General features: G+C 54.6%; 1 protein-coding gene across 31 annotated transcripts in view; it reads right to left on the bottom strand.

The window, feature by feature from the left end:
* Positions 1-12,778, bottom strand: part of LOC122384089 (C-terminal-binding protein-like) — a 37,889-nt gene that overhangs the window by 8,164 nt on the left and 16,947 nt on the right. For all 31 annotated transcript variants that reach the window (XR_006256965.1, XR_006256963.1, XR_006256962.1 and 28 more), the window contains exons 4-6: positions 7,011-7,169; positions 3,192-3,380; positions 905-1,004 (exon numbers count right to left, since the gene is read on the bottom strand). Coding sequence is in view for 4 of the 31 variants with exons in the window: in XM_043371091.1 (XP_043227026.1) it covers positions 905-1,004; positions 3,192-3,380; positions 7,011-7,169 (448 nt within the window). In the remaining 27 variants the exon portion in view is untranslated. The remainder of the gene's footprint in view (positions 1-904; positions 1,005-3,191; positions 3,381-7,010; positions 7,170-12,778) is intronic.

The following is a 12,778-nucleotide window of genomic DNA, read 5'->3' as shown; positions in this document are numbered from 1 at the left end:
GGGTCACTGAGTCCGGAGATTAAACGTCATACGAGTTCAGACCGAGTTAGTCGAATAGGATCACCATCAACCAGCTTTAGAATGGTGAAAAGGGGTTACTTACATCACAGCACAAGCAATGAGATTCAGCATTGAGTTCGACCATGACAAACAGATTCTGCCTTCATTCATCCATCTTCACACACCAGCGTATTTACACAAAGGACAAAACATAGCAGCCTTACAAATCCATAATCGAACTAGGTCACAGTCCTTGCTGCACCACCAGTCACAACCGAACTCGTACTGAAATAACCCAGACCAGTAAAAACGGGCCAAACAAACCGAATCAGCTCTACGTGGTCGGCACAGGGTGGCGGTTCTTATTTATCTACAGTGCTGGGGACGCTCGTTCAGCTTTCAGTTGATCCTAATTGGACTCCACCCCTTCAAACTTCATTTATCAAACGCACCCAGCCGTCAGAACGTTCCCTCAGTCCCTGCAGTCTGACCGACACCGCTCCTGTCCCGGCAGTAACCACAGCTCCCCTCTCTCTCCTCCCTCCCTCTCCCCTCTCAGCCGCAGCGACACACACGCGCGACCCAGACGGGCTGCTCCACTGTTTATCAGTCAGTTCGCAGAAGGCCGGAAGCTCACAGCGACAAAAACACATCTGGTCGAGAAGCTGGGCGCAGAGCAGTCGACACCCCCCCCCCCCCCCCCCCAGCTATCCCCCCCACTCCCCCCACGACATACACATACACAGCCGTCCAGCCCTGGTCAGTGTGGTCACTCAAGTCAGCCTAAATAAAAAATGCTGCCATACAATCAAACACAGAAACCCAAATCCAGCAGCGAAGCCTCACAAATCGGTCACAGAGAATGGGTAAGGACTAAGGACCACAGCTGATCCGCAATGCTCACCTGGCCTCATCTGTTTGATGGTGAAGTCGTTGATGAGCCTGTGGTTGTGCTCGTTGAGTGAGCAGTGAAGGGTAACACAGTCTGACTGGTACAGAAGCTCCTGTAACACACACACAGACATACAAACACCGGTCAGAGCAGTCACACAACGGGAAACGTGCCTACGGGGGAAGCACGAACGACGCAGTGGATGTGGATTGTGGAGCCACCGAGCGGAAATGTAAACACGCAAGACGAGGGGAGCTCAAACATGTGTTTCAACTCGTGCCACAATGTTCAGCATTCGGGAACAAGCTGATTGATATTCATTGCGATACTGGTGCATCTACCATACATACGTTAGCACACATTTACAGCCCTCCCTTCCTTCCCGCCCACCCATCCCTCCCAGTCCAGTGGTCACTTCAGCCCGCGGCGTCATCACACAGCAGTCATCATGTACCCGGCGCCTGGTGACATCCCCCGTCCCCTTCCCCAGCTGAGATCATCAGCAGTATCGACCGAGTCCCTCCCCTCGGCAGGGTGGGTGACCAGTCAGTGTCCCCTTCTCGTCATCACAGGGGGAGGGGCTCAGCACACCGCTGGCCCGGTCCTGACAGGGGGACATCACTCACAGCCTCCCGGTCTGCCAGACCAGCCCGGACCGCGCCCAGTCGGCACCATTCAGAGAGTTACTGCCGCGTCCCCTACCCATACCCAGTCTGCTCCACACAGCGGCAGAACAAACCCTCTCCCTGCTACCGACCCCTCCCCCCGTAGCGCCCACCCAGACTGCGGCTGACGTCAGCAGCTCCGCTCCCCATCACCCCTCCCCTCCCCTCCCTCACCCGTCCGCCATTCCACACCATTCCCCGCCCCCCGCTCCTCTGCAGTGTCAGCCCCCCCCCCCGGGCGGCGCTCCGTCGCAGGGCCGGCCGGAAGTCCCCCCCCCCCCCCGCCGTCACCTCTGGCCGGGACGAGCGGCGCCGGCTCGTTACGGGCTCGACAGAGACGGAGAACGGTCGCGATATCACCCCGCCCCTCTGCCCGCCCTGCTCCAGCGCTCTGCCCGCGGAGAGCGCAGCTGACCCGGTGACCTGGCCGGCGCCCATGTGACCTTTGATCCGATCAATACCGGGTCGGCCGGGCGGGAGCGCTGCTGAGCGAGACGGCCGGCGTGGCAAGGCCGTCCGACACTGACACATCGACACGAGTGGGAGAGGGGAGGGGAGAGCGCCCATGGAAGGGGAGGGCGCCCTTGGAAATGAAGGGCATCCACAGAAAAGGCCGTTCTCTGCAGAAAGGTCTCCATTGGAATACGTCACGTCACGAGAGGGAAACCTGCGGGGGCGGACAACTCTTTCAAATTCAGCTGGCAAAGGTCACAGCCGGGTTTTCGTCACTCAAACAACGGAAACTCGTCAGCAGCTGCGACCTTCCGGCCCACCCCCGGTCCCGACCCGGTTCGACCTCTGAACTCCAGTCACAACTAATCCCAAACCACGCGGCCCGGGGCGATTTCTTTCCGCAGCGCGAATCATTCAAACTCCTGATAAAGGCAGGGTGGATGGTTATGCAGGGATGAGGGAGCAGGAAGGTGGGCCCAGGTCCCGAGATCACCGCCCCTCGCTGCCCTGAGTCCCTGAGCCGAGAATACACCAGCGGTCTGGACAAACTTCCCGGCACTCGGCGGAGTTTTGACAGCGGCTTTGGACGCCACTTTTAGCCGGGAATCATCCCAGCCACCAAGCTGCTTTGCAAACAGGGTACTTGGTAACCTCTGGCAACGTCTAATAACAGAAGTGCCAGCACGGCTCACCCTGCGATAGCGCGGACCGCACTTTACCTCACTCCTATCAACTAGAGAGTGCAAACTTCAGCAAGGACGGCTGGCTGACCCTCCGACCAACCACTCGAGTCTCGACATCGGCACCCAGTATCGATAGCTGATAACACCTTCATCGCATACCTCCCGCGGCCGGATCAACGGAGCGACCTCGACCAAAGAGCAAGGTCTTCTCAGCCTCCACACCCACTCCCTATACGAGACACGAGTCTCTGCCGCCGCCACTGTCGGCAACAACTCCACCGTGCCCGCACGTCCTTAGCTCCTGCTCAGCCGCCTCGTTCCCATATACCTACAAATCCTACCTTCGTTCCACATCCCTCACCTCTACACCTTCCTCCCTTTATCAGCTTTACCCCGTCTCCCGTCTTCGTCCCATTCGCCTACGCCCTTTGTCTGTATCCGCCTCCCTCCGCCTCTTTCTTCTTCCAACCACCTCTCACCACCCCCGCCGTCTCTCACCTGGAGTGTGAAGACGCGCGTGATGCCCAGCGCCCGGTCGATGCCGTCCTGGATGTACGGGTCGTAGAAGTAGACGGCGAAGCCGAACGCCTTGGCCCGCAGCGCCACCGCCTGACCGATCTTGCCGAGGCCCACGATACCCAGCGTGTCGCCCCGGATCCGCGCTGAACCGTTCGCCGCGTCTCGGATCTGTCAGAGGTCAGACAGCGGGTCAGAGGTGGGTCAGAGGTGGGTCAGAGGTGGGTCACGGGTGGGTCACGGGTGGGTCAGACGGGGTCACCGGTAACGGCAGGAGTGGAGGGAGCTGAGGAGGGCTGAGCAGGGGAGGGGCTCAGCTCAGCAAAGGTTGAGAGGGGAATTCAAGAACATAGTGTGTGGTCATCAGCAGAGAAAAGTTGGCTATTTCGTCTTAGATGCCTATTAGGTCCCCTATAGGGGACCTATTTCTCCTGGGACCAGTTATTATAGCCAATAACGCACATAAAATCGATTGGCAATACCCATTTAATACTTGGAATCGGTAATATTGTTTCCAATCCATGATGAATAATTATCAAAGCACTAAAGTTGCCAAGATAAACACTTTCAAGCTTCAAAGGTAAACATTGCGGTCTACAGCACTGCTAAAACATGGCCTTTGTAATAACAAGACAGGTTTTCCTCAGCTTCAGATTGCTGCTGGCGTATGAAAATCGCATTATAGTATGCTTGCGACATGATTCACCAACCGTAAAGCAGCAAAACCACATCCTTGAATGCACCATGCATGAAACTCAACACCATCCTAGTTCGTGAAGGCATTTTGTGCGGGGCGCCACTCCCAGCCAGCTTTGAAGTTTGAGCCCTTCCCTCACCACCGCGCCCGACCTCCAACCCATGGCATTCGGCGGCACTGCTGCTGTCGTGGAGGGCCCACCGGGCCTCCCGGGGTCACCGGTAATTCGATAGCGCCGGCCCGAGTTTCATCCAGTGCTGGGCGTCAGCGGCGGCGCGGTGCCGGCGGCCCGGCCCGGCGCGGCGCTCCCCAGGCGCCGCCAACTTCCACGGCGCCCAGAGTTATTCCCATTCGATCCCGGCCAAACTTTCGCCGAAAGCAGACAACTTGAAATTACACAAGTTAGCTGGCCTTAAAACTTCGACAACTGCACAGGCAGTTTGCTCGGAAGTTATCGAAAATAATAGTTGAGCCAAGTTCGGTAATCAAAGTGGGCAGAGTTTTAATGGCAAGTTTCCGCAGGCGGCGAAGACACTACAAACAGTAAAGTTGGAGTCGGGCGGCGCGTCCCGCCGCACCAGCGGACCTCTCCTCCCCTCTACTCCTCCCTCTGCTCTCGACCCCAAAAACTAACTGCAGCTCGACGGCAGAGATTCCTGTCATACTTCAGAGGTGGGTGTCTTCATTTGTGCATTGCGAGGAATAGCTATGAAGGTTAAAAAATAAAATAAAACAAAACTTGGGACTTAGAACAAACCAAACACCAAGCCATCATTGTCGCCCTGTGGAACTAGAAACGCCCACCTCCCCTGCCACGCCCACTCTAGGCCACGCCCACCACCACCCTAGCCGGAGGAGGGGGGGGGGGGGGTCCACTGCCGTCCGTATCCTCCCACACTCGGTCTGAGAGAGCGCCGTAAAGCCGTATGATAAGCGGCGCCGCCCCTCGCCGCGCCGGGTAGACACTCAGTTTATGGCCTCATTCCACAGCTATTCCAGATAACAAAGGGCACCAGGCACGGGAGCTGAGACACAGTCGAACTGAAAGGGTGAAATGTGCACACCCATAGCTGACCAAGTGGGTGCCGCAGATAAATCTGTTGATACGATGCAGCTCATTCAAGGCAAAAAAAAAAGATAAAAAATTGTTTTCCTAAAGTTGTCGTTGTTTTTGTTCGAACTTACTATGGCGAAAGCATGCAAAGTTGCCGTGTATATTTCTAGCCTAGTTAAACTATCAAAGTGTATTTCATTATACAGACTGGTGAATAGGTATAATCAAAGCAGAGTATGTTTAGGTATACCTGCTGGCAAGTTAGAGAGAAAACAGTCTGGGATATCAACAACCGTACCGCACTGCACTGGGTGAAATCCCTTCCCGCACCTGATCATTGGAGCGTGCAGACGCTCAAATTTAAATATAAAACGTCAAACAGAGTGAAGGTGTGGCGTGCGGTTCATAAACCCAAATCAACAGACAGTCAATGAACACCAATTAATGAGCCACTTAAATCGACGACCAATGTCATCAGACTTCCGTACACAGCAGTGCATTGACTGTGAGAGCAGTTCCATTGAGCTCGAGTGTAATCCGTTGCCGATTTCGACGGCGAAGAAGTGTTTGTGGACAAAAACTATGGCTAAACAACGTCGTGATGTGACGCCAGCCACCATGAGCCACGAGTCAGAAGCTGCTAGAACTAACGTCCGTCCGTTATTACGTGATAGTAGGGCTATTTCGAGCCCGTTAGGTTGGCCAATAACAATGATCGGGTGCCGATTGATAATGTGCGTGGGTCAGTCTGGTTCCCTGGATCAAGGAAAGATGCAATAAAAGGGTGTTCTCTCGCACCGTTAGAGTTATTCCCATGCTAGTGGGCCAATCCCGTATTGCTCCCATATGCCGTTTAGGGAGATAGTTCCCGTGTCCCGCCTCACTGGGGTTGTCCCGTTTAGTTGAGTCACCCTCGACGCTAGTAGCCCCTGTGTCGTTCGCTTGTCCCGTCCGTCAACCCCCCCCCCCTCCCCCTTCCCTTGTCCGCCGACGGCCGAGTCACCTATTGATCGCCTCCCCCGCCCCGCCCACGGACTGGGGATGGGGGGGGGGGTCAGTGGACCAATATGGCCGCGCTCCACGGCTCCAAACAGGTGTTCCCGGGGGAGGGGGAGGGGGAGGGGGAGGGGCAGGTGTGCTCGTCACCCGGGAAACGAGCGTGCGGAACGCGACGGCGACAGCAGTAACAAGTGCTACAACACAGCGCGATTTGTATCGGCTACACAGAGGGCACACAGCCGGCCAGCGGGGTGAGGGCTGTCAGGAAGGCTAATAATCGTAAACGGACTAAGGGTTAATCGTGTAGAGGAGTGTAGATACTAGCATTACTTATTATCTAATATTTGGTAGGTGGTTCAGTGCGGTATCTATCATCGCAGCATGAGTGCTGTTTTTACTGACTGTCGGTCTCTGGGTGGCCCCAGCGGCCCACAAGGAACTAGTTACCGGCGATTCACATGAAGCGAACCAAATCCAGGAATCGCTCTGCCCGATAAAGCGAGAAGCGGGAAGTGAAGTCAAGCTAGGGTGATCAGATCACGGCCATGGAAAACAAATGCCAACTTCGATGAATAAATCCAGGAAGCGCACACAAAATGAATTCCAAACAAAACAAACTGCACTTATAAGCTTCGATAAAAAGTGCCAGACTACTGCGTCCAGCCCAAGGGGCCCGGACAAAGGAATAATGCCTCGGTCTTTTGAACGCAGTTTGAAATGTGCCTTGCATCAGCAGTGAGCGATGCTCTTTCTAGTTCGATACACGCTGCAAATGCTGCCTCACGGCACATTAGTTTACAAGGAAATCAGGCAGAACTGCCATTCCGCATACGTGTTACCTCAAGTTCACCCCCTCACCTGCTATCTCTCATTGAACTTGCCCTGCAGTCCACATCCTCATTTCAAATATCTCAGAAGTCAGTACACTGCCGCGCTTCCGCACATATACGTGCCCCAAAGCGGCATGGTGCCACATCCCCATCTCACATATCGAATTCCCTGCCGCCTTTCACCTCCCCCATCCGCCGAAAAACATCCCTAGAGCACTCACCGCGTCTGGGCCCATGAACTTTTTGTCTTCTGCCACCATGCGCGCAAGCCAGTAGGTCCGCCGGTAGAGGTTCAGGATCATACACATGGTCGAGTCGGCCACCTCCTCCACAGAGTAGCCGGGCACGTTACACACGTGAATGCCGAGCTCGGCCGCCGCCTGCAAACAGGCGCAAACGCGCACACATACAGTCAGCGGGTTCGACGGCGACGCAGAGGGGTGGGAGACGGTGGACATGCTAGCCTGATATTTACGCCATTAACTAGACACGGGACAAAAGAGGACACACTTCGAGAAACCTTGATCATCTATTTAATTAAGTTCCAAATACGGGATTCCCAAATCCCACGCAGGGTTCCCCGATCAGTTTGAAATTCACAGCGTCATTGGCAGCGCCGAACAAACGACCGCACACCGGCGGCCGCCTATCGACTCCAACCGCTCGTCGAGCGTTGGTAAGTACTGGTCAGAGAGTTATCCCCCGCCTATGGCTGCAAGGTCAGTCCGACTGCCCCGTCACCCTGCCCGACTCGCTCCACCACCCCTCCCCACCCCTCCCCTCTCGAGGCAGACAGAGGACAGTGTCGAAATGCCGCCGTCACGTCTCGCTCGGGCTCGGTTCACACGCGGCGGTCCTCGGCACAGCGCGTTCCAGTTCGCCGCCGCACGGCACGGATTTCCTTTGGCCGCGCGGCTGACAGGGAAGCCCACGCCGTGTCCGCCGGACGTTCCGCGCGGACTCGCAGCGGAGTGCGGACTCGGCGGGGAGGAGAGGGCAGCCCGTGATGTGACTCGTAACGCTCCACTATCAGGGAACCCCCACCGGCACACCCTGTCGCGCGGACCCGCTGACCTCGCCCGATAGCACACTCCGTACAATACTGCAGCCAACGCCATACAACACTGCATTCCTTTGTTAGGGAGATCGTGCGAATTCCAGCTGCACCACAAACACCAATACCGCCGCGCCGATCACCACCCGACACCAGGCCGGTATCACCAATCTCCACCACATTCAGATACCGGTCAATCGAGACAAGGCGTTGTTGATTGCTGGGCCAGTCGCCAGTAGATTAAACTCACGGGCAACTTGTGAGTTGGAGTCGGGTATGACTCAGTTCGGTTATTCCATCATTATCGTTATCAGTCCGCGACCACACCGGCTTTTAAACCGTTAGTGTTTCCTCTCTGTCGCTACTGTGTCCCGTGCTGCAACCCATTCCAGTTTGGCTGTTGTTGGCCGTACTCACCCATTTTTCGGTTGCGCTCCTCATCCGCCACAACCGTGGGTGAGACGACGTCGGACGAGAGAGGGAGAGAAGTAATAAAAAAAAAACGAAAAAGAGACGGAGGAGACAATGTTGAGGACATTGGCGCCGTTGGGGATGGGGGGTGGGAGACGCGCCACTCGCGGCCCGCCTCTGTTGTCACCGTCGTCCCCTCTCACTGACTGACGTCTGTCCTCTCGTCTCCTCCCTCGCCCTCCCCGCCCTCGCCCCTCCCCACGGACTGCCGCTCCCCAACCCACCTCCGACCCAGCTGGTCTTCACTCCAGAGGGGCCACTAAACTTTATTAGGGGACCCTAATACAGATTACCGGGCGGCGGGACTGGGTTTGCCACCTGCCTCCCCCCTCCCCTCCCGCCGGCGCAGCCTGGGAGAACGGCTCAGTTTGTTCCCAGCCGGCCGACGGGGGCGCGCCGTTCGTGGGAGAAGTACAGGGCCCGTGGGAACTCCCGCCGCACGATGACGCCGCCGCCCGAGCCGCCCGCCTGTCATACGGGCGTCACCGCCGCCGCCGCCGCCGTCACCGCAGCTACCATTGGGAAGGCTGGGGGAGAGAGGGGAGGGGGAATATCGAGCCGCAATGCGGGTCGCCGGGGAGGGCCGACGGTTATCGACGGACCCTCGTAGAGTTCTGCACGGCTGCAATTTTCCACAGCCTAGCCGCCCCGCAGCCATGGCTCCACAGCCACAGCCGCCCACAGCCGTGGCAAACTGTGGGCAGCCAGCCGTCAGCCGGCCGTGGATACTTTCAATGAAATGCAACCAAATAGTATATATAAGTTGTTTTTAGTTGAAACATATAGCCAAAAGCACATTGCAATGGGCTATAGATTCTCAAGCTCATGAAGCATCATAGGTTAAGTGGTTGTGTATCTGGCTTTAGGCCGAAGGCCTGAAGCCTGATGCGCATCGCATGCTTACACAAGCCCTTGCAAGGGGTTAAGAAAGATGGGTAGGTAGGTACCTACATCAACAGAAAACATAAACAACGAACCAGAATAGAAGCACTAGCAGTGTAGACATCTAATGCCAAATCCTGAAGCATGGTTGTGGGACAGAACAACAGACCCTGATGCTTTTCATTATCAATGTTAGGTATGGAAAATGAAACTGAAGTTGATGGACTGTCAAACAGTGATTGTCTAGTCAAAACTCTTGCTTCTTTCTCACCTTGCATATTATTTGGGGTGTGATATGCCAGGCTTGAAGCAGCCTTCTGAGCAAGTCTCAAATACTAATTTGATATGCAAGGCATCACAACACTAGTGAGCATCCAAGAAAGAAAAACATTCATCTATTTTGATTTTTCCAAATAATGATCTTCGCTCAAATCGTCAAGGACGTGCGAGCCACAAGTGCCTCTTTCAATCAAAAATTTTACTTCAGTTTTTAATGACGTCAATAGCAAAGAAGTGGCAATGAATTGTTTTGTGTCACTATAAACAGCCATGAAAAGTATAAATAATAAATAATAATGCTATACAACTAAAAACTTGCTCTCAAACAAAGATTAATGGTCAAATTTTAACATTTTTAGAAGAAGATGTCATTTTATTAGTAAAGTCAACAGCTCGCGTAAGAAATATTGTGTTCAGGGTTTTCACCGTCATGTGAATTACGTGTTCAGGGTTTTCACCATCATGTGAATTAACCGTGAGTAGGGTTCATGCTCACTTGTAATCTAATTCCATTGGCTTCTTTGATCAGCATTTTCTGTTAGCGGTCACTCACACACCAGTTAGAACATAAAACGCCAGTTTTATATTATGTAATTGGACTTGCCGAAAATCCAGAAATACGTCTGTTATTTTAGATAATATTTTATGAAGCCTTTACCTGCCTTTACCTAGGCGTGATTTCTTTTTCTATTACCTGAAAGAATTATTGAACGCTCGTCTTCAATAGCTGTAAGGTGCTCTCCTAATGACCAGGTGAGATTGATTTGAGAGGGATGTGACAATGCAACATGTTGCATTTTCTGAAACTGCCAAGCTCTTGATGATGAAGGAACAATTGGTACATATAATTAGTATTCTGTACCAGAGTGCAAACTCCCCTACAGCAAATGGTAAAACCATTACAGGTTTTCAAAGGCTTCACCACTTTCAATGTTGCTGGGCATCCTTTGCATGATTTTTACAGGCTAGACTGCTTATCAGAATGTAAGATTAAGGATTTAAAATTTTATATTTTGATTTGAGTACTTAAGATTGAGCTTGAAATCTCACAGCCGTGGCCACAGCCGTAGCCGTGTTCATTGAGATATTTGCAGCCGCCCCGGCCCACAGCCGTGGGGCTGCAGCCAGCCGCGGCTGCAGCCGGCCGGTGCAGACCTCTAGACCCTCGTATCGGGTCTGCTGGCAAGGTCAGCCGAGTGTCGATGAACTGGGGGGACCGAGAGACCGCCGGGTGGTGGGATCGGGCGGTTGGAATTAGAGCTAATGACGGGGGATAACAAGACTAGATGGAGTTGGAGCGGAGGAAGGGATTGACTTTCAATCTTGAACGGTTGGAATGGCGCCGACATACGGCGCGAGATTAGTCGTGGGATTCTAATAGCGTGAAATACGCGCTCACATTGCATTACAAATCGCTGCGTAATACCGGCGTCACTGGTCGTCAGCAACCTTCAGCGGCGGGGTTCGGGTACATGACCGCTGCCGCCGCCGCGGCTGCCGGCAAAACCAGTTCCTGGGTCGGCGCGGCGGGCGGCGTGGCGCCATCTTCAGCCATGACATACCGCCCGCCGGCCAATACTGCCACCAACCACCGACCAGACAATGGCCTGCCGTCCCGCACCCCCCCCCCCCCCCCCCCCCTCCCCTCCGAGCGCGCCTCGTCCTGGCCGGTGACGAAATCAGTACATCGCGACCAGCGTCTGCCCCGGCACCCGCCAATCGATGGCCGCGCGCAAGCAGGGCCTATGTCGGCGACCGGCGCGGTCGCGCCACTCAGTGGTAAGAAGGGCCTAGGACGGCTGCAATCTATCTGGTGACGCGGCGAAAACCGAGCCAGGCAGTGAGCGCGCCACCAACTCGGAGCAGCCCGGGAGGAGAGGGGAGGGGAGGGGGAGTGGTCAGCGGTCGGCGTCTGCTCTCCTCTCTCCCTCCTCCCCTCTATCCCTCTGAGGAGCCGGATGCAAGCTGTGTGACGCACGCCACGGCCGCGGAGCTATAAAGCCTCCGATCGATAATCAACAACCCTGCCGGTGGCAGGGCAATGTTACTGTTAGTGGTCCACTACTGACCTCAGCACTACTACAGCCTCATAAAAACTAACACTGCCTTACTTTCCACATTCCGTTGGTTCTATTTACATCACCGCGACTGTTTCAATGACGGCGAATTCGCCCGGTGAATTACCGCCGACCGCATTACCAATGAATGCAGAGATAGCTGCCGTCCGTGGGACTCTGCATGGGAATTTCTCGCCGTCTGGCGGCGCCGGGTGCCGGCTGGCCGCACCGGAGCTCTCCTTCCGATCCTGTCTGTATTTCTCCGGTCGGGTCGGCGGCGCGCCGGGAGACGGCGGCGCGCGCGACAGACAATGAATCAATATGGTCGCCCGCCCGACCAACCAACCAACCGACCAACTGGGCCGGGAGAGAAACCCGCCAGCGACACAAATACTCTCAGCATCGAGCCGACAGACAGACTATTGACCAAGGCAGCCACCGCCGCACAGCCGCTTACGTAAGACGGCGCGGTTCGCAAGCAGCCTTTGTTCCCCAACACTTCACCGCACTTTTTGGAACTTGAGAGCTAATGTTGCAGTACCACGAAACTATACCGTACCGAAACTCCCAGATTAAAATTGTTTGAAACTTACGCTTACACACACACGAGTGTAAAGAATGTGTAACTGATAGCGTAAGGAAACGCAGGGGCCTAACGCTGACGTAACTGATTGAAATTTGAAACGCTGCATAAATTGATTCAGCAGTAGCCTACCGGTTACCCCATTACCAAGTACTACCACTGTCGATTTCAACCCTATTCAATGAAGCGCGGGCTACCACAGTCCACACGATATTTCCATATATGGACACGAAGCTCGAGGAAACAGCTGGGGCGATACAAAGCCCCCCCCCCCCCTCCCACCTAGAGTAAACTAGAACGCGGAACGGGGGAGAGCTAGAATAACCCCACTGAAATAGTTCCACTCTTGAAATTGGCGGCTGCTTACTTAGACACGATAAACATCGCTTCCGGCCATAATTACCAACGACCCTACAACAAGCATTTGTTGTAGGGTCTGTCCGTGCTTTGACGTGAGTGAATGTGTGAATGCTGTGAATGTTTAGATTAGTAACCGCGGATACGGATTCTGAGCAGTAATCGCCACGCACTTTCAGAATGTGGATCGCTCATGATTGTTCAATACAAATACAAATACAAGCAGTTCAACGGGGTTGAATCCCATTTCCTGCCCTCCTCTGAGGTTGAGGATGCAGGGGAGGGTGTCTGAGCACACACCGCGCC

The sequence above is a fragment of the Amphibalanus amphitrite genome, unplaced genomic scaffold (genome assembly GCF_019059575.1).
Source record: "Amphibalanus amphitrite isolate SeventyFive unplaced genomic scaffold, NRLGWU_Aamphi_draft 000181F_arrow, whole genome shotgun sequence".
Lineage (NCBI taxonomy): Eukaryota > Metazoa > Arthropoda > Thecostraca > Balanomorpha > Balanidae > Amphibalanus > Amphibalanus amphitrite.
This window is presented reverse-complemented; position numbering and strand designations above follow the sequence as displayed.